The sequence below is a fragment of the Lipotes vexillifer genome, unplaced genomic scaffold (genome assembly GCF_000442215.2).
Source record: "Lipotes vexillifer unplaced genomic scaffold, Lipotes_vexillifer_v1.1 scaffold889, whole genome shotgun sequence".
NCBI lineage: Eukaryota > Metazoa > Chordata > Mammalia > Artiodactyla > Lipotidae > Lipotes > Lipotes vexillifer.
Window position 1 is genome coordinate 1225023 of NW_006788335.1, and position 22294 is coordinate 1247316.

The following is a 22294-nucleotide window of genomic DNA, read 5'->3' on the forward strand; positions in this document are numbered from 1 at the left end:
CTCTTTCCCAGTGGTCTAGGACTCGGCCTCAGAATCGTTCTTAGCACACAGCTCTAGCATATTTACTGCTTAGAGGAGCAGAAAATATGTGGATACAAGTAACTGTGGTAACCACTGGAACAGAGTTGGGAGGTGGGATAAAACTGGCCATCCTGGACAGAAACGCAGTAAGCATCTGATCAGTATCTCCCAAATGCAGAGTTACACACCGTCAGAACCAGGCGTGCGCTTAGAGCTCACATGTTCTCGTGGATGAACGGCTCTCAAACTTTTGTGGGCCATTTACTTGGGGTGCTTGTTAAAAATGCCTATCTCTGGACCCTATCCCAGAAGTTCCAACTGGGAAGACCTAAGGCGTGCCTAGGAAACTGTAGTTTACAGACCACTCCAGGTGCTAACGCAAATGTTCTCAGACCACACAGTCTGGGCACTACTTATCAGGTTTGTGCAAGTCTGCAGCCGCCCTCACTATTCAAATAAATGGTGAACTGGAGACCCAGAGAGGGACACACAGTACCTGAGGCCACACAGCAAATGTCAGGGCCAGAACCCATGGCTCGTTGCAAGATCCCATGAGATAAATGGTTGCCTGCGCCCCTCACCAAGAAGTGGGGTATCACAAGGCAGACCTGTGCAGGGTGGAGGGGCTCCTGGAACCTGCAGCCAATGGAAGCTGCCCAGGGCTGGACTTACCCCTTGCTCCATGCTGTCACTGGCGCGGTCTGTGACCTTGGAGATGAGGGTCAGAGAACCTACAGAAAGAAGCAGAGCCGAGCGCTGGGCCTCCTGGGGCGGGCCGGGCTAGCTGCCACCTCCTCGCCGCTCCCCACGCAGGACCCCTGCAGGGCCTTGTGTATGGGTGGCACCAATTCTCCCCATGGCCGGGTCAGGTCACTGGCCCAATCCCGGCCTGGCCACTACCGCCTAAGCGACCTTGACCGTCACGTGACCACCCCATGCCTCAGTTCCCTTGGCTGTAACTAGAAAATGTTAGAATAGGGACTGCCCGGCAGGTCGTGTGCAGGGACAGCCACACAGAACTGGGAGGAAACAGGGAGTCTGACTGAGATTTTTAGACCCGGCACTGCCTCCTATCACTGAATCCTGGTCGCCTCCTCCTCCTCTGACTGGACGTCAGCCCATCCCAGGGAATCCCCATGGTTGAGGGGAAGGGGAGTCACTTGGCAGCCCCGGAGGCCTCACGTCCCCTGCACACCCAGCTGGGGGGAGGGGGCTGTGTTGTGTGCCTGGGATCTGGTGTAGAGTCCGGAGTTGGGGAGAGGGACCAAAACAGGAATGTACCCCCTTCCTCTGGGTTCACACTGGACTTACCCTGCGTGTTATCGTACTCAGCCGAGTCCGGGCAAAGGTTATTTAAATAGTCTGCAGACAGAACAAGAGCCAGGAGTCAGTTTGCCCTGGTGAGGCCAGCCCCTCGTGTCCACAACAGGAGCCCCTCTGTCTCTAGAGACGGAATGAGACTTCCAGAAGAATGAGGTGCCCACCCTCTCTTCTGTTAGCCCATCACAAGAACACACTGGCACAAAACTGGGCCCCCAGAATCACCTCCAGCATCACACCCACCACCGCTAGTCATTCATTCACTCATTCCACAAATATCTATTCAGCACCTGCTGTGTGGCTGGCACTGTGCTAGGTCAAAGAAGCACACAGTCGGCTGGGAGAGACAGATGTGGCCACCAACAAGGTAGAGTGGGATGTGTCAGACCCTTAACACACTTACACCCGTAAGGCTCGACACGGGCTGGTCTTGCTCCAGCCACCTCTCCATGCCTCTCGTTTACTGGGGCAAAATGCAGGCATTCTTGCTACTTCTTGAACATGCCAAGCTTGCTCAGACCCCAGGGCCTTTGCACTTACTATTTCCTCCACCTGGTACTCTCTTCTTCCACATCTTCATATCGCTCTTGTCCTCACTTCACTGATGTCTCTGTTCAATGTGACCTCCTCAGACAGGTCTTCCCTGATGGATGGATCTAATACAGCACCCCTGTTCCCCTGAATGTCCTTAATCTGCTTTATTTTTCTGTGAAGCTCTTATCACGGACATATTATACTTTTATTTCCTTATTCGTTTGTTCGAGTATAAGCTCCAGAGCGTCACGGAGTTTGACTGTTTAACTCACTTCTACCTTTCCAGCATCTGGCACAGAGCCTGGTACACAGCAGGTGATTAATAAATACTGGTTGAATTAGATGAAAAAATCCTCCATCTCCTGGCCCTAATGTCTTTTCTTACAGCCTCCTTGGTCCCTGGAGTTACATGCCTATCTATGTGTGTAGTTCCATCTTCCCCACCAGAGCACCAGCTCCTGAGCCAGGGGTCTCTGTCCATTTAGAAGGCAGTTGCTCAGGACACAGGTAAGGGTGTTTCTGGCAGGCAGAGGTAGGGGAGGGGATGACATTCCTGGGGGAAGTTTGTACAGAAGGAAGAAACGAGGACCTGGGGCACAGCCCCAAGAATCACTGACATTTACGGGGCCGTGGAGAGTGGCCAGCAGAGATGGAGAGGGAGCGGTCAGAGGGGTCAGAAGGAGGCAGGGAGAGAGTATACCACAGAAGCCCCAGGAGGAAAGGGCTTCGAGAAGCAGGAAGTGGTCAGTGGCAAAGCCACAGAGAGGGCCAGCAGGTCCAAGGGGGAAAAATCCACTGATTCAAGAGGGCTTTGGTGATAAGACAGCTTTAGGGAAATGAGACCCACTGAGCCAGGGAGGAAATGCAGCCCAGGGGAAGGTGTGAGTTCCTGTGTGTTAGGACGGGAGAGGCTTAAGGGAGACGTAGCAGGTGGCCACTGGGGCAAGTTTCCACGTGGCAGCAGGGGGTCCAAAGCTCAGCCGGAGGGAAGGTGGTGGCTGGGCCTGGCACCTCCGCAGGGGGTGACGCCATCCTCCCTCCCACCCCTTCCTGCTACAGTGGGAGGGGAGGTCTCATCGCATACCTTGCCAGGCCTCCCCCACCCCTCTGCAGGGGCTTCCCCTCCCCTCACCAGCTCGGCGCACCTCGACCTCCTGTGGGGCCCACCTGTGAGGAGCACTTGGTACTGGAACAGGCGCTGAACCACCCTCAGCAGCCGGTGCTTCACGTTCTGGCTGCCTCCTTGCTGACTCTGCTGCTCCCAAGAGACAGGAAAACAAAACTCCATCAGGGACCCCTGCCTGAGTTCTCCGGGCTTACGGCATCCCACATGAGCCCATCCACACATGTTCCCTCCATGCCTTCTCCTGGCCAGGCTGAGCATCTCCAAAACCGGGTTCCCCTCCTCCAGGGTGTCCTCCCAGATCAGCACCGCCCCACTCTGACAGTTCATTCTTTCAGGCTCACAGACTGTGCTACTCTCAGTTACACGTCGCTCCCAGACCCTGCTTTGCATCTAATGTTAGTGGCAGAAGAAAGTCCCTGACTTTGCTGCCCAGTAACTGGATCCCCAGTTGGTGGTCGTTTGTTGGTCACTCCAGTGGCTCAGGGCCCCAGCTTGCTTTGTGCTTCTCTCCTGGACAGAGAAACAGCTACTAAAACTCTCCCCATGGCTGGTGCTCATGGAGTTGTCATCGATGGCCCAATAGGGGATGTTCTGGGTTTTCCCTCCTGCTGGGTCACCCTCTCCTTCCTACCCCCAGGTCTGCCTGTCTGCCCCACTAAGAAGCCCCACTGATTTGCATTAAGCCCTTCCATGCCCACCCCGACCCCTGCATCCTTAGAGCGGGTTCTTGGACTACCGACGACCCACCTCAAATTCTCGGACGGCAGCTGCTAGCCGGGGGGCGTGGAGGCAGTTCTCACCCAGCAGACTCAGGTACCTATCAAACTGCTGGATGTGAGCGGCATGGTGCTCAAACTCCTGCTCCCGGGCCAGGAAGACATCAGCCACCTTCTGCTGGCTCTCCCTGCAGCCAAGGAGGGGGCGGACAGGACAGCAAGAACTCAGCCTTGTGACCATGTGGTGCTGGACGGTGAAGGCTGGCACTGCATCCCCGGTGGGGATCCCAGGTCGACCCTCCCACGGCTGTTTTACTTTGGGTGAACGACCTAACCCCTCTGGGTCTCAGCTTCCCCACCAGTCAAAGGGAGACGCCATTTCACATGGTGGGGTTTTTACCCCGCCTCCTGCATTCCCCACGGCAACGAGGTGGGGACGGGGGTCCGGGGCCACTCACCAGTGTGACAGCCTCTCCTCCAGCTCCTCCAGGAGCCCCTGGTGAAGGTCGCGGATGGGTGGGAGCTCACTCAGGCCGCGTCGCAGCTCCTCCCCGGCCAATGTGTCCTTGCCCTCTTGGTCCATCTCATCCAAGGCCCCCATGACAGCTCCATGGAAATCCTGAAACCCCGAGAGGCCTGTTACGCATGAGTCGACTGGACTGAGCACAGTCCCCCAGGCGGCTCCTCCGCGGCTTTGGAGCCCTGGGTACATACTGACGGCACGGGACCTCACACCAGTGTCTCAGACCCTGTGAAATGGGGGTGACAACACGCACCTGGTGATCACAGGTAACTGATGCCCAAAGAGCCCCCCACAGCTCCCAGTATGGAGCAGGTTTAAAGCATGCTCATTCCTCCCCTTCCTTGTGGGAACTTGGGTGCACACTCTTCTTTTACAAGATGGGTAAGAAGTTGGGTAATTCCTTCTCTGAAGAAATATACAGCTCTTGCTTTACAATGATCCATCTCTGAAGAGGTTCATGGGCTGTTCTTTCAAAACAAAGTCTAAAGAAACTACAGGCATCTGCTCCCTGGTGTAAAAACGGTGAAGATGATGACTGTGTAAAAACATTCACGCGTAGTGCTAAGAAATCAGGAAGGGGTACAAAGCTGCCTTCCTACCCTAACACAGCTGTGTAAAAAATGAATAAAGGAAAAAGCTGAAAGGGAATGAAATGTAAACAGTTACAGTGTCAGGGGTGTGGAATTAGGAATGATTCTTTTCCCTTCTTGCCTCTGTTTTCTAAAATTTCTGTATCATGATTACGTACTTTAAAGTAAATTTAGGGAGTTCCCTGATGGCGCAGTGGATAAGACTCTGCGTTCCCAGTGCGGGGGGCCTGGGTCCGATCCCTGGTCAGGGAACTAGATCCCACACGCATGCCGCAATTAAGACTTTGCATGCCACAACTAAGGAGCCCACGTGCTGCAACTAAGGAGGCTGTGAGCTGCAACTAAGCCCGCCTGCCACAACTCAGGACGTCACATGTTACAACCAAGGAGCTGGTGAGCCACGGCTAAGGAGCCCAAGAGCTGCAGTTAAGGAGCCTGCCTGCCACAACTAAGACCCAGTGCAACCAAATAAATATTTTTTAAAAATTAAAGTAAATTTAATAAAAATTAAGATTATAAAGAATGTACTACTTCTTTCTCACAACGAAAATGTCTGATCTTCAAATACACATGCCCTTACATGAGGCCCAGCACTACGGTTTTAAATACATGGACTATCCTGAAACCACCTTGAATCCTGAAGCAATGCACATCAGGTGAATCTCAGCATCAGCAGCCATGGTCCGGCCCAAATCCAGAAGGTGAAGTTACCTTGTCAACATTCAGGAAGGACGACCACCCTGCCTCGTTCAACTGCCTCCCTGATGGGGAACTCATTACGGGCAAGACAGTTAATCCCGTTGCTGAACGGTTTTTACTGTTAGAAAAGTTTCTTTACATAGAGATCTGAAAAGGCAAAGTGCCTGAGAGGCAGGGAGGTGTATGGGGCAGACGGAGGCAAAGGACGAGAGGGAACCAAGAGAGCCAAGAGAGCGGAGGGGGGGGGTGCTGATGGAGACAGCGAGACAGAGAACAGGAGGGGCAGAGACCCGGGGAGACTCTCTGGCTGCCCCGGAACATCTGTAAAGAGGCCACTGTGCTCCAGATGTGGAGGTTGCAAAGGTCCCCACTTCCTCAACACCTCACCCCGTCCTGCGTCCGGGAACGGCAGGGGGGACACGGGGAGGGTGGCCACCCTGGCTCGCACTCCCAAGGAGGGGGGATGAGTTGGTCCTGCCTGAGGCCGGCCCTCACCAGCCCCAACACTCAGGTCGGAAACTGGGTGGCGAGAATGTGTGTCCTTAAGTGGAGGCCACACGCTTGAGCCATAATTAGAAACCGAATCGCATTGTACCTGAGCTACCAGGACCTTTTCTGAAAGCAAGTTTAGGAGGATGGAGAAAGTATGAATGACAATGAGAGAGGGCAGCTAGGTGGGAACGGCAGCCAGCAGGTGGTGCTACTGAATTCTTATTTCTGCCCACAGCTGGCTCTGGGACACCTGGGGTCATCCTGAACCTGGAGGGGAGGTTTCTCTGTTGACCTTGACCTGGCATGGGAGGGCCCACGGGAGGGCCCACCCACTCCTCCCTTCGGCGTCTCTGTGTTCACTAGGACCCAGTCTCCAGCCCTGCAGGGTCTTCTCAGCCGTGGCATCCCACAGAAAGAGAGAAAACGTGCTTGATGAGGCTGATAACCCCTCCTGCCTGGCAGCTGGTGGACAGAGGACTTTAACGCACCCCCTTATCGGCTCAGTGCCAGGTTCCAGCCCAGCTACCCCAGAAGTGATCACGGGCAAGATGTCAACCTATCCGAGCCTCAGTTTCCTCACCTGGAAAATGGGGATAACAGTACCACCAGGTATCTACAAAGTGAGGCTCCTGAGAGGCTCATCCTGATGTTTGAAACTGCTTTGTAAACTCTAAAGCGCTATTCCTGTGGCAGCAATGGTTCAATTTTAGATACGACATCTTCAGAGCAGGGCCACATCTGCTGGTTTCCTCCCATGCTTCTGAAGTCCAGCAAAGCATGCGACACAGAGGTGTTTTATAATACTTGCTGATGGATGCACTGCAGCGCCCTTATTTACCAGAAAAGGAGAGTGAGTCACGGGGGAGCCAAGACCCGAATAGGGTCACCCTGATACGCAGACCACAGTACACGGAAGTGGGTGGAGAGGGAGAGGGAGTGGGAACACGAAGGACAAGCAAAGACAAGGCTGATGGCTGCATTTGCATCACACTTCAGGGAGCTTAAATATTAATGGCTTTGCAAGCTGGCTTCTCTCATCTGTAATTAATTCTCACTCAGTTGACTCAGTCCCAGTGGGCAGGACGGCCACCAACAGCATGACTCACTCCTTGAACTGGAGCACAATCGGAACCGTACAGACATCCGTTCTGCAAACTCGCATCGGCTGGAAGCGCGAGGGCCCGCCGCCCCATCCATTGCTCCCTGAACGGTTTCTGCCATCACCGTACCTGGGGGCCTGGCAGCCACCACAGAGGGAGGAAGGGGGTAAAAGATCCGTGGTCCTCATCTCCTTATCACTCAACAAATATCCTGAGCGCCTGCTCTGCCCCAAGCCCTGAGGGGACAGTGGGAACAGGAGAGACGCTGTTCTGCTGTCAGAGCATTTGCAATCTAGGGGAAAAGCAGGGAGCAAAACGATGACGTCAACACAGGGGTGTAACTGCTGTGACGGGAAAAACACAGGTGCTGTGCAGACCACGGGAAGGAGACCCGGCTTAGCACCAGGGAGGCAACGCCCACGCTGAGACAAGAGGGGGAGTGTTCCAGGTGTGGGGACAGCACATGCAAAGGCCCTGAGGTGGAGGAGGGACCGAGTTGGGTGTGGTTTGCGTGCCGTGGGTGTGCGCACGCATGCTGCATGCAGGATTGGAGCATGATGAAGCTGGAGGGTCAGACAGGACCCACCCCACAGGGCCCTGCAGCAGGCTTAAGGGACTTGGGTTTCATCCTGGGGTGGTGGGGAATCACTGAAGGTGCTAAGCAGGGGAGCAAAGTGACCAGGTTGTCTGTCTTTAAAAGTTCCCTTTGTTGGAAGAACAAACTGGAGATGGCTGGAGTGGGAGACCAGTGAGAAGGCCGTTCCAGTCGTCCAGAACAGGGGAGAGGCCAGGACCCAATGGTGCCATCGTGGGAGAGAGTGCACGGACCAGAGTCGGTAAGGAGTACGAAGTGACTGGCCCCCATGCCTGCAGGGTCCAGCCCAACCCCCTGGGGCACCGGAGGCCTTCCTGACTCGGTCTACCCTCTCACATACGCGCCTCCCCCGCTCTGTGTGGAGTTCCTGTCCCAACCTTCGAGGGCTCTAGAGAACGAGGACGAGTCCTTGTCTATCTAGACGGTTGCCTCCATGTGACCTGGGGCAAGTCACTCCATCACCATGGACCTCAATCTCCCCCTCTGCTAAATGCGGACACACGCACCTTCTGCACAGGGTTTGTGCAGACCTCCTTCTGTCATGTTTTAGGAAGATTCGTTTCTGGGCCTTGCTTCTCCCCTAGACTGAGTGGTACTTGTCTCTGTGCCCCGACCACCCAGCCCAGGGCAGGTGCTCAACAAACAGCAACGCTGATGGTTACTGAACGCTTGCATTATTATTATTTCTACTTTACCAATAAGGGAATTGGGCGCAGAAGGATTAAGTAACTCTCCCAAGGCCACCAGATGGCGAGATTTGAGCCCACGTCAGCCTGACTCCAGAACCCTGGCTCTTCCAGCTGCTCCATGCCAATTCCTCCTCTTATGACTGGCCCAGACAGGTGAGTGACTTGCTCAGGTCAAGGAGGGAGACTGGAGCCCAGATTTCCAGAATCCTGGCCAGGGCTCTGCCCAACCTCAGAGACCCGGGGGCAGCCTGGGAGAGAGGCAAGGACGGCCTATGCCTCTGGAGCCCAGACGAGTCTCCTGGGAGCTCACGGGGTTCCCAGGACCCTGCTCTGGACATAGCTGCAGTGGATGCACAGACCTCACATTCAGGGGCCTGGTCCCCTGGCTCCTTTCCCCTTCTCCAAACCACTCATTGCATTTTCTGGGTGACATGGCATCTCCATTCTCTGGGCTAAACAGTTAGTGGGTGGCCAGAATGTCCCGCTCCTTGCAAGTGGTCAAACCACTGATGGTGCTGCCGGAAGTCAAGTGGACGCACTGGAATCCCATGAGTCCAAACGTACACCAACATCAACCTTGACCCACCTACGTTATAACTGCGCCCTGGCAGAAGCCGTGAGCTGTCCAGGGCACATGACTTCATTTGGCCTGGCCAATCACCAGAGGATACTTTGGAAGCCTGAAAATGTTTCTGTGGGGGCACGCAAAGACTTTTTAAACCTTATACAAAAAGTACTAACCATACAGAAAAAAACTGTTAAACTGGACTTCATGTTAGAAGATGAATATGGAAAAATGGAATTTGGTTGTTCTGTGTACTACTCCTAATCCTGTTACTTTTCTATGAATTTTACTTTTCACTTCATTTTATTTTTTGCCATACCACGAGGCATGCGAGATCTTAGTTCCCCAACCAGGGATCGGACCTGTGCCCCCTGCAGTGGAAAGACACAGAACCTTAATCACTGGATCGCCAGGGAAGCCCCTTGAATTATTTTAAAATAAAAGGCTAAGAATAATTTTAAAAGTAAATAAGGTGAGAAAGAATAAAATGCTTAGGAACAAATTTAGCAAAAGAGGCATAGAACATGTGCTCTGAAAACAACAAAACATCACTGAAAGAAACTAAAGAAGACCTAAGTAAATGGAAAGATGTCACACGTTCACAACTTAATATTGTTAACAGGTCAGCACTCGCGAGTTGAAAGACAGATCCACGTCAACCCCTATCAAGACCCAAGTTGCCTTTTTTACAGAAATTGACAAGCCGACCCTAAAATTCATATGGAGATGCAATAGCCCAAACAACTTAAAAAAAGAACAAAGTTGGAAGACTCACACTTCCTGATTTCAAAACTTCCTATGTGGCTATAAGAATCAAGACTGTGTGGTAATGATGGAAGGACAGACATTTATATCAGTGGAATAGAAATAAACCCTCACATTTATGGTCAACTGATTTTTGACAAGGGTGCCAAGAAAATTCAATGGAAAAATAATCTTTTCAACAAATGGTGCTGAGATATTTGAATATCCATATGCAAAAGAATGAATTTGGATTCCTTCTTTAGATCATACACAAAAATTAACTCAAAATCAAAGATTAAAGGTAAGAGCTGATACTATACGGGACTTCCCTGGAGGTCCAGCTGTTAAGACTTCACCTTCCAGTACAAGGGGGGTGGGTTCGATCCCTGGTCGGGAAGCTAAGATCCCACATGCCTTGCGGCCAAAAAACCAAAAAACATAAAACAAGCAGTACTGTAACAAATTCAATAAAGACTTTAAAAATGGTCCACATCAAAAAAAATCTTTAAAAAAAAGAGCTAATACTGTAAAACTCTTAAAAAAATGAGAGTAAATCTTTGTGATTTGGGGCTAGGCAAAACTTTCTTACCTATGACACCAAAAGCACAAGCAAGGAAAGAAAAAAATAGATCAATTAGAGTTCATCAAAATTTAAAACTTTTATGCTTCAAAGGATACTATCAAGAGAGTGAAAAGACAACCTACAGAATAGGAGGATATATTTGCAAATCATGTATCTGATAAGGGACTTGTATACAGAATTACAATAAAAAGACAACCTATTGAAAGATGGGCAAAGGATTTGAAAAGATATTTCTCCGAACAATATATACAAATGACCAAGAAGCACATGAAAGGATGCCTAACATCATTAGTCATCAGGGAAATGCAAAATCAAAGCCACAATGAGATACCATTTTGCACCCACCAGGACGGTTATAATTAAAAAGACATATAACAACAAGTGCTGCAAGGAAGTGGAGAAATTGGAACCATCATACTACAATGGTGGGAATGTAAAATGGTGCAGCTAACTTTGGAAAACAGTCTGGCAGTTCCTCAAAAGGTTAAAGAAAGGTTACCATATGATCCAGCATACACTCCGAAGTATATACCCAAGAGAATGGAAAACGTGTTCATGCAGGAGTTTGCACATGGATGTTCACAGCAGCATTTTCAAAACAGTCAAAAAGTGGAAAGAACCCAAATGTCCATCAACTGACGAATGGATAAACAAAAATATGGTATATCCACTCAATGAAATTTTACTTAGCCATGAAAAGGAATGAGTCAATGACACACACTACAACATGGATGAACCTTGAAAACATTATGGTAGATGACAGAAGCCAGTGTCAAAAGACCAAAAATGGTATGATTCTAGACCTATATAAGATGTCCAGAATAAGCAAATCTACAGAGACAGAACTGGACTGGTGGGTGCCTAGGGCTGAGGGGGGTGATACTCAGGGGTATGGAGTTTCTTTGGGGTGATGAGAATGTGCTAACATTGACTGTGGTGATGACTGTATAACTCTGAATATATTAAAAAGTATTGAATTTTATGCTTTAAACAGATGAATTATATGGTTATGAGATTTATATCTGAATTAAGCTGTTGAAAAAGCTGAATAGGGAAGCCACAGATTGGGAGACTATTCACAGTACACATATCTGAAAATGGACTTGTGTCCAGGATACTTAAAAAACTCCTACAAATCAAAAAGAAAAAGACAACCCAATTAAAAAATAAGCCTAGAACATTTTTCAAAAGAGGATTTCTAAATGGCTAGTAAACAGAGGAAAGATACTCAATTTGATTAATCATCAGGGAAATGCAAATTGAAATCACATGAGAAACCACTACATGATCAGCAGAATGGCCATAAGTGAAAGAACTGACAGTGTGGGTATGCCGGCCAGTGCGTGGAGAAAGCGCTAGTCCTACACATCGGGAGTCGGGGTATATATTGCTTCCACCACGCTGTAAACCTATTTGGCAGCTTCTAATAAAGCCAAATCTATGCTCACCCTATGACCCGACAATTCTACTCCTGGGTAAATACTGAGGAGAAATGAGTTCCCTAGAACATTCATAGCAGCTTCGTAATAGCCTCAAGTGGAAACAACCCAGACGATCTTTAACAGGAGGACAGATAGACCAAGTGTGGGAGATCCATACGAAAGAACACTGACACACGGAAAACTGGGATGTATCTCACATTACGTTGAGCTAAAAAAGCCAAAGACAAAAGGAATACACAATTCATGATTCCATTCAGATGAGGTTTAGGAACAGGCTAAACCAACTGAATGTGATGGAAAGTAAAATCGTGGTACCCTCTGGGGGGATGACGTCGACTACAGCGGGGCAGAAGGTACCTTCTGGGATGATGGGGATGGTCTACCTGGGTGGTGGTTACAAGTGCGCACACAGGCACGTATTAAAAATGTGAGCCCCACCCTTGAGATGTGTGCACTTACCTGTAGGTAAGTTACAAGACTTTTTTTAAAAAAAGCAAAACAGTTCTCTGAGGCCCCTGGGGGAGTGAAGACACGCAAGAGCTCCCCACTGCTTTCACGCTCCTCCAAACCCCTCGCGGCCTCTCCTGCCCTCACAGCCAAGTTAGTCTGCTTGGCCGGTCGCTGACGGCCCTTCAGGAGCTGGCCGCGCTGGTCTCTGCAACTGACGCTCATTCCTTTACACCAGTGGGGCTCCAAGCAGAGTGTGCATCCAAATCTCCTGCCCGGATTATTCAAACCCAGCTTGCTGGGCCCCAGCCCCAGAGGATGTCGCTGCTGCTGCTGGACCCGGGGCCACACTTTGAGAACTGCTGCTTTATAAGAATCCTCTTTCCCAGCCTCTGTGTGTTTGTTCTGTGCCTCCAGCATCTGATCCATATCTTGCTCATCTTTTTCTTTCTTTCTTTCTTTCTTTCTTTTTTTTTTTTTTTTTTTTTGTCGCGGTACGCGGGCCTCTCACTGTTGTGGTCTCTCCCGTTGCGGAGCACAGGCTCTGGACGCGCAGGCTCAGCGGCCATGGCCCGCGGGCCCAGCTGCTCCGCGGCACGTGGGATCCTCCCGGACCGGGGCACGGACCCGTGTCCCCTGCATTGGCAGGCGGACTCTCAACCACTGCGCCACCAGGGAAGCCCTCTTTCTTTCTTTAATAGACCTTTATTGGAGTATAATTGCTTCACAATACTGTGTTAATTTCGGTTATACAAAGCTGCTTTCAAAGGCCACCTCCATCATGAGGCCTTCCTGGGTTACTTCAGCAATCAGTCTAAGGCACTCTCAAATGTCCTAGGGCCTCCAGAAATCCGGGGTCACAGCCTGAAGGGAGCCACCCCGATCTCAGAATGTCTCTGAAGTCTCATATTTTAGCTTAAAAATGAATGCATATTTTACATTATTCTCCAAAATATATCCAATTTAATTTATTTAAAATTTTGCATCTAGAGCAAAGCGGAGGCTCTTAATAAATGTGCCGGGTTTATCCCGTGGCCTCAGCTATTCCCCAGGTACCTACTGCATACCTGGGGCGGTGTAACATGTATCCCAGCCTGAAAAGTAATGGCTTTACACGATTTTGCATTGTCAGGCTATTTACCTGCTCTGCATGTTTCTATTATCTTCCCTCCAATTAAGCAGAGAGCAGATTGTGTCTACTCATTTTTGTTTCACCCTTGGATTGACCCGGCTTTGTTCACAACTGTGCTGAATGAATGTTTGCCACTTTCCCACTAGGTTCTCAGTTTCAGGTGCAAATTGCAATCACCTGGGGAGCGTTTCCACTGGTTTCCATGACCAGGCTGCATTCCAGACCAATTAAACACAAATCTCTAAGGGTGGAACCCAAGCATCCATAATTTTTAAAGCTGCTGGGCCTGTGCTGAGGGAACTTACAGGATCACCTATCTGTGTGTCTCAAATGTTAGTATTGCCTGGAGGGTTCTGAAAACACAGATGGCCAGGCCCCACCCCCAGAGTTTCTGACTCAGCAGATCTGAGGTGGGATCTAAGACTATGCATTTCCCACAAGTTCCCAGGTGACGCTGATGCTGCTGGTTCGGGGACCACACCTGGAGAACCACTGATGTACATGAGTCTTTCTCACACTGTACTCCGTGGAGACCAAGGGCCAAGGAAGGTGGAGTCAGAGCCGACTTTGGCCTCCACCTGCCTCTGAACAAAAGTGCCTCCACTTTCATCGACTCTTCATACTGGCATTCTGAGTGAAATTCCTTTGAAAACAAGCTTCCATGGCTAAAAATGTCTGAGTCCCATCAGCCATCTCAGGGTGAGGCATCAAGGAGAAAGAGACTTTCCAAGGTCACACAGCAATTTCTTTTCCTGAACTGAATGAAAATAGAGGGAAGAGCCACACGCCTAGCACAGGAAACTCCTCTACTGAGATACCCCCAACAGCTACCGCATTCATACCTCCCAAAATGGGGAGCTCACCACCCACCCTGGCACTTCAGGGGTAAAGCAAGCACATTTTCTCACACGCAACTAAAATCTGCTTCTCTCTGCTTCTCCCAAAGATCAATGTGCTCTCTCTGCCCTGGAATAGTCCAGCAAAGACTGAGAAACAGAACCCCCCCCCCATCCCCCGCCAACTTGATTAAAAATTATTTCTTAGTGGGCAGGGGCTGCAAAAATAAGTAAGAGACAGCCTCGTTCCTGCCTGTGAAAAACAGAAAATCTTCCTGGCTATATATCAACTTCCCCAGCATGAGGCCGTCTGGGGGCTTAGTCTGGGTTAAACTTGTGGTCCTCCAGCATCGCCCCCTCCCACCAAACCCACCAGACCAACCTTCCCTACAACTCCCTCACTACATCTGCCCTGCTCGAGTCCTCAGGGCTCCCAAACTCCTATGTCTCCTTTTTGAAACACGATGCATCCTGGCATTCAGGGTCTGCCTGAAGACCAGCTCTCCAGACTCTTCCTGTACACCTTACAGTCCCCAAGCCCTCCCCTCTGTGCACTTGTTTCTGTGGCTCCTACCTGCCAAAAGGCCTGTTTCTACTTCCTGTCCATCCATGTCCAGCTCAACACCTCCTCTTCCAGGAAGCCTTCCTTGACTTCATTCCTCCCGCTCACACTGACTCCTCCCTCCTCGGGCTCCTTGCCACCTCACTGGACTGTTCCACATTTATTTGTCTCCTCCCCCTTCTCACGGCTCTGGAGTCAAACAGCCCTGCCTCCACTTCTCACTGGCTGTGTGACTTTGGGTAAGTCACTCACCTTCTCTGGGACTCAGTTCTGGACCCATCCAACTATGTGAGAAATATTTACTGAGCACAAACTATGTGCAACTAAATGAGCTAATGTATGTAAATTGCTAAGCACACAAAGGAGCTCAACAAATGCTCTATGGCTGGGTGAGGAAAGAGGGGACTAGGGGGGCCAAACTGACAGCACACCAATTCAGGTAAATAAACTCAGAAAGTCGCCGAAAAGTCCCTCTAGATCCTGTGTTTGCCCCAGTCATGTCAGCACGGAGGCCGCAGCCAAATTAAACTCCTACGTGCTGATAATGGAGGGCTTCTGAATGACTCTCCTCTTTCTCCGAGCAGTCTGAGAAGTGGGGCTGTGTCCTGGGGTGCTCCTTACGCCCCTGACACCCTTTCCAGCGGTCACCACCGCTGAGAAGAGCAGGCGGTACTGTCAGCGGGAGGGGCACAGGGAGGATCTGTGAGCCTCTCCCTGCCCTTCTGTACCATGTCCGCCTAATACCCCTCCCAAAGTCCTTTCGCCCCTTCATAAAAGCCTGCCAGTCGGCAGGCTCACCCCCTCCAGGGCACCTCCTTCCTCCCAGCGTCCCTGAGGGCCCTCTCCTGACACCGCACCCTCCCTCGGGGAAATCTGAGCCTCTCCTGGAGCTTCAGTTAACTTCTCTACACTTGACCGCTTCTGGTGCACATCCCGCACCCAGCTGACCACTAGCACGTCCTTCCCCAAGCCCCCACTCCCTCGACTTAACCCATCATCTGCCCCCAAGCCTAGCCTGACCCTTTGCAGCACTTGCTGTCTTAGCGAGTCAGCAAGTCAGCAAGCCAGAAACCTGGGGTCAGCCTGGAGCCTGCCCTCCCCCTCCCGCACTCGACGGCCCATCAGTCCCAGGCACACAGTCCTCAGATCTGCCTGCAGCACCGCAGCCCACCCTCACTCTTGCTAGAAGCACCCAACGGCCTCCCACGGACCTTCAGCGGATCAAACCCAAACCCCAAGCATGCCTCGCGGGCTCTCCGGGCTCTGCCCGGGCTGTGCTGGCCTCGGTGCTCACCGCTCTCTTACTCATAAGGCTCCAGCCAGGCTGAACTTCTTTCCGTTCCCAGTCACACCATTCTCCAGCTGGCCTCTGGGCCTTTGTACATGCTGATCCCTTTGCCAGGTGCAAGCCTTCCTCACTGCTCCCCACCCAGCTAACTCATCCCCATCCTTCAAGTCTCAGCTTAGACACGTTTCCTCTGGGAATCCTTCTTGGACCCCCACATGCCTGGGGCGGGTACCTCCCCTGAGCCCCTGCAGCCTTTGGGTGCCCTCCACCACTGTATTAATATTGTTTCCTTCATGCCCACTTCCCTCCTGGACTGTCAGTTCCTGGAGGGCAGGGCCCTCCCGCTTGTCATTCCTCCATAAGTCCCCCGTACCCACCCCACAGGAGGTTGCTCAGGAAATATTTTTGATTGAAGAATTGGTAAGACTGTTGGAAGAACTGACCCCGCCATCATTTATTCATCAGGCATTTACTGAGCACCGACAGCATCCCAGGCATCACAAACCAATGGGGACGAGATCTGACAAGCGCTTTGCCCTCAAGCAGCTCCAAGTTTAGTGAGAGAGGCAGACAATAAGCAAGCACCTAAAAACAGCCCTGAAATGCACGAAGCGAAGCAGACAGAACTGAAGGGAGACATGGAGGACTCAACACCCACAGGTGGAGACTTCAATATCCCACTCTCCGGGATGGACGGAAGATGAGGGTGCAAAAGACTTGAAGAGCACGACCATCACCCTGACCTCAGTGATATCTACAGAACACCCACACACACATCCTTTTCAAGTACACATGGAACATTCTCCAGGATATACTATATGTCAGGCCATAAAACAAGTCTCAATAAATTTAAGAGGGCTGAAACCACACAAAGCACATTCTCCAACCACAACGGAATTAGAAATCAGAAGCAGAAGGAAACTTGGGAAATTCACAAATATGTGGACACTAAATAATTTTAAATAACCCATGGGTCAAAGAAGAAAGCACAAAGGGAATTAGAAAGTATGTGAAACTGAATGAAAGTAAAAACACAACATAACAAGTAAACAAACAGATAAATTCGATCATTTTAGATAGTAAAAGGTGCAGTAAAGAAAAGATAATGAAGCAGGAGGGAGCATAGAAGACAGGAGAGCTGCGGTTCCTCGCCCTCCCTGCACTCCCACCCTTGCCACGGCCTCATCGCAGGGGACAGCACATCCCTGTCCCTCGCCTCTGAGCCTGGCCATGACACTTGCTCTGTCCAAAGCCACGTGGGAAAAAGTGACGATGCGCCAGTTGTGAGCGTGAATCTTAGGAGCCCTCTGGTGTTTCTGCTTGCTCTCCTACCATCACCCTGGGAATAGCCTCCCCCGGGGAACCTGCTGTACCTTCAGATTGGGCCCCAGAATAAACACACAAGAAATACTGCTGCTGACTTGAACCCAACTTTGACCAAGTGACTCCCAGTTGACCCAGTTTCCCTTGCAACTAGGAGTGCCAAATGAGATGAAAGCAGAAGGTGTCCAGCGAGGCTTTCAGGAAATTGGTCTCAAGTAGACTAACTCAGCCAGGAGCATAACCTTTGGATTCCCCCCATTTCCTTCTTCCTGCCTGGGACATAGATGTGATGGCTAGAATACAGCAGCCATCCTGTATTCATGATACTCCTCCCACTGAATGGTGAAGACTACGTTCCCTCCCCTTGAGCGAAGGTGGACTTTTGTGACTGTCTCAACTAACAGAGTGTGGTAGTAGTGGTGCTACTTTTATGACCTGGCTTTGTCCAAGGCTACATCATAGAAATGTCATGTACTTCCTCCTGGCTCCCTCTTGGGACACTCATTCTTGGAATCTAACCACCATGCTGTGAGGAAGCCAAAACCTGCCCAGGCAGAGAGACTACCAGTAAGTGTTCTGGCCGCCAGCCCAGCTGAGGTCCCAGACAATAGCCAGCACCGAGCAGCAGCTGCTGGTGTGAAGGCACCTCTGGTTGATTCCAGCCCCAGTGGTCATCAAGTCACTCCTTGATCTTAGTCTTCTCCAGACATCACGGAGCACAGACACGCTCTCCCCACCTTGCCCTGTCCGAATTCCTGGCCCGGACAATCTGTGAACATCACAACATGGTTGTTTTATGCCACTAAGTTTTGGGCACCACTTTTTTGAGAAGGTGACACTTGAACTGAGACCAGAATGAGAAGGAAGAACTTGGCTGTGAGAAGAGCACGGGCAGGACATGCCAGTGGAGGAAAGGACAAGTGCAAAACCCATGCAATGTGACTGCGTTTGTAGCACCTGAAGGACAGCAAGAAGGCCAGTGAGGCTGGGGTGCAGGAAGCAGGAAGTGGTCAGAGGAAAGGGCGCAGACGTGGATGAGGATCAGATCACATAGGGCCTCTTGGGTGAGGGACCTCCTCCTGGGGTCTCAGATGGTAACAGCTTCCAGAGTCACCTCTCCCAGTCAGCAGACTGGCTTATGCACAGGCCTACAATGCTTCGGTCCAAAGGAGGGACCCATGATAGGAATTTTCTGCAACTGCTAGTGAAACGGAGCAGGACCCTATGGTCCTTGCCCACCCCCTACCCCACGTCCTCGGTCTGCCTTTTGTCTGTGGAAAAATTGTGGCCAAAGAATAAGTTTAATCAGAGAAATGAGAAAATGCAGAAACAAAGGAAAACAGTCAAAGGAGACCAAATAGTAATAGTTTAGTCATTAAACACAGTCAAGGACCTTTAGTTCCTTTAGTTCCTTAAGGCCTACAGATAATATCCTGAGCCGTATCCTGCGAGCTGTTGTCTTACAGATACTAAAACGCCCACCAGCTGGAAGAAGTGAACCACATGATGACCAGGCTGTAGCCACGACACAAGCTGCCACAATTCCGAGAACCGGCCTCAAAGAGATGGAAGCAAACTGAACCTCGAACTGAAGATTAACTGTACCTAATACAATCAAGATGCTGCTGGTCAGACCCCTGAAGACCAATTTCAAGATGACTGTCAGAGCTGACTGTGCTGTTTCTGCGTGTAGCCCCCTCCCTCTGTCTATAAAAGCTCTTGCCCCCGACTGTCAGTGGTGGGGAGTCGGCCTTTGGACGGGCGTCCGCACTGTGCCACTCCCCACCCCAGTTGCCAGCATCCAAAATAAAGCAAACTTTCCTTTCCACCAACGTGGCCTCTTTATTGGCTTTTGAGTGGCGAGCAGCCAGACCGCACTTTCGGTTACACTAGGAGAGGGATTTGTTTTAGATGAGGAAACAGAGAATTAAAGGTGTCTAGGGGCCACATCAGTTTAAAATCTCCAATGACTCATTATATGCAAGGAAAAGCAGGAGCCTTCTAGCTTGGCATTTTAGGTACATCTCAGTTTGGTCCTAACCTTGGTTTTGGACCCATCACTTGACCCACTTGGAAACCTGCCTTTCCAAACGTATCCATGTTCTAACGACGTGTGATGGTGCCCTGTTCTCCACACATATCACGTTCCTTTAGGCCTGTGAGTGTTCTTATGCTGACGACCTGCCCTCCTCTACCACCTTGGCCTGGTGGCTCCCGCAAAGTCCATGTCAGTGGCACCTCTTCTGCCAACTTTCCCGGACACCCCAAAGGGGAATAGACCTCTCTGACCCCCATGCTCATGCAGACTTTTGCACAAATTATACTTACCACAGAGTAGCACAACTGTTTACATATATAGTTTTCCTCTCCACCTCCAACCTTTCCCTCAACAGAAAAAGGAGACCTACTCAAGGGCAGGTTGGGGGCCTTTTCCCTCTTTGGGGATCCAAGGCCTAGCTCGGTGTCTACGGTGTTGTAAACATCCTGTGATGTTCTGTCCAGAAGGAACGGGTAAGTCAGATAGATGGATGGATGGATGGATGGATGGATGGATGGACGGATGGACGGACGGACGGACGGACGGACGGACGGATGAACGGATGGATGGATGAATGGGTGGACGGGGAGTCTGATGAATGACTGGCTGGCTGGATGGGTGGATGGACATATCATTAGGTGCATGGACAGATGGAAGGACAGATGAGTGGGTGAAAGCCTGGCTAGATGAGTGGATGAGAGATTGATCATACACACAGGTGGGCAGGTGGATGAATACATTTATGACTGGGTTCATGGAAGGATAGAGCAAGTCTTTAAACCAGAAGTCAGCAAAATTTCCCGTAAAGACATGATAAATGTTTCAGGCTTTGTGAGCCACATGTGGTCTCAGTCATATACTCTTCTTTGCCTTTTTTTTTTCCACAAGTGTTTAAAATATGTAAAATCCATTCTTAGTTAATAGGCTGTAGAAAAAGAAGATCTTGACCATGAGAATTCACTTCTGGATGACAAGAAATTTTATGAACCCCCAAGGTAGCGCTATCTACCATTTGACAAACACAAGGTTGAATCCCTAACACAGAAGGCCCGAGGCCACCCCTGTCCCCCTCTCAACAAAAGCACGACGGAGTCGACGACTGTTCTAGCTGCGGAGGTTTGAAATGCACAGTTGGGCCCTTCCCACCACCGGGCAGCCTTAGAATTTCAAAAGCAGCGGATCTCCACAGAGAAATTCTGAGAGTACCTGCCAACCTTAGCAATCAGACACAGACCCAGGGAGGGGAGTGGTGGAGAACGTCCCAAAGCCTGTGGTCCCCTTTGGACTAGCGTCCCTGGCTAGGACCTGGAGTCACGTTGGGGCATTTCTGCCACTTCTATCCCCATAAGCACTAACATCGCAATGTAGCTCCAGGCCACAATTTCCCACAACTAGCTTCTGAGTTGTGGTTTTTTTTTTTTTTTTAATGGGCTCTTTTTTTCCTCTCCTCAGGATATTATTATGGATTACCAGCGGCTTCAGCATCTTTCCAACTGGCAGGAAGCAGTGCAAACAGAGATGGAAGTTTCCCAGTTAGAACCCTCTTAACAAAGTCATAAAACGAAAAGGCACAGCACCCCTGTCAAGCTGCCAGCTCAGAAGCAAGGGGGAAGCATTACAACAGGGAGCGTGATGCTTCCTGCCGCGCTGGGGCCCGCTGCGCTTCACACCTGAGGGCTTTTGGGTTTAATCACCCACAAAAAGTTCTCAGCCTGAAGGGCAAAAACGAGGGGCTGGGAGTGCAGGGCCAGAGCAGCACTCTATCCCCCCTCTCCCGGGGACCTGGGTGCCTCTGTTCACATGGCAACGGGACACCAGGGTGATGTCACCGAGAGGGACCTCAGCAGGATTCGACCAAAGACCTGGCTTGGTGCTGGTGCTCTGCTGCCGGCGGGAAGGCCCCTGCCCCGAAGAGCTCCAAAGGCGGAGGGGACACGTGACTAACACAGGACGGCAGCGCAGCAGGAGTCAGGAGACCTGGGGCTTCCTCCTGGCTCAGTCACGGGGCGGGGGGGCGGAGGGGGCACTGGCCTTTGCATCACCACCGACAAAACGCTCAGGATGGACATTCCCAGCTCTGACATTCTTGGAAAGACACAAAGATGAATCAAAGCAGCACGGGATCAGGTGCCAGCCTACGAGGAGACTGCAGATGGCTTAGAGAGCCCAGCCAAGCAGGGAGTGGTCACGAGGGCCTTTATGGGACAGATGCTCTCACCTCCCTGCTGCACCCTCTTCCCTTGCCCTTCCTTATGACTCAGCCCCAAAGTCACCCCCTCCGGGAAGCCTGCCTAGATTCCCTGAGGTTGTCAGTCACTCCCTTTTGCTCTGGATAATTACTCATTCACCAATCTGTCTCCTTCGCTGGCCAGATTGCCCCTGCAAAAGGGACCTGTCTGATCCGACTTTCCATCCCCAGCTCTTATCACACAGCAAGTGTCCAAAAAACGTTCACTGAACTGAACTGAACTGACTGCACAGGGAGACCTTCCAGGCAGTCTGGCAGGTTGTGAAGGGTGGCAGTGCCAGAAATCCAGGCAGTCCCCAGTCTGGCCTCTTTTCCTCTGAAAATCCAGAGGATTACCCCGCCCCCACCGGCTCAGGTGTTACTGTCCCAATACCAAGGTGACTGAGAAAGCCTCTTGATACCCCAGCTGCCTGGTCCTTGTGCAAACACATCACCTTCTCCACACAGACCTAAACATACAATGAGCGCACACACCTGTACACACACACGCGCGCGCACATGCATGTCCCCACCCCACACACCTGAACTTGCACACACGCAGCTACGACCCAGAACCACATCTGCCCTCCTTCTGTCTTCTTCAATGAGAGGGTCGAGGAGACCGCAAACATCCTTCCAGAAACCTCAGCACATCCCCTATGTACCCTCCACCCAGGCAGAGGGTAGCTCCATGGAAAGAGT

General features: G+C 51.0%; 1 protein-coding gene across 1 annotated transcript in view; it reads right to left on the reverse strand.

Annotated features, from left to right (window-relative positions):
* Positions 1 to 22294, reverse strand: part of FGD5 (FYVE, RhoGEF and PH domain containing 5) — a 119125-nt gene that overhangs the window by 27149 nt on the left and 69682 nt on the right. The window contains exons 6-10 of the mRNA XM_007461575.1: positions 4176 to 4336; positions 3749 to 3905; positions 3043 to 3130; positions 1333 to 1383; positions 694 to 752 (exon numbers count right to left, since the gene is read on the reverse strand). Of these exons, the coding sequence (XP_007461637.1) occupies positions 694 to 752; positions 1333 to 1383; positions 3043 to 3130; positions 3749 to 3905; positions 4176 to 4336 (516 nt within the window). The remainder of the gene's footprint in view (positions 1 to 693; positions 753 to 1332; positions 1384 to 3042; positions 3131 to 3748; positions 3906 to 4175; positions 4337 to 22294) is intronic.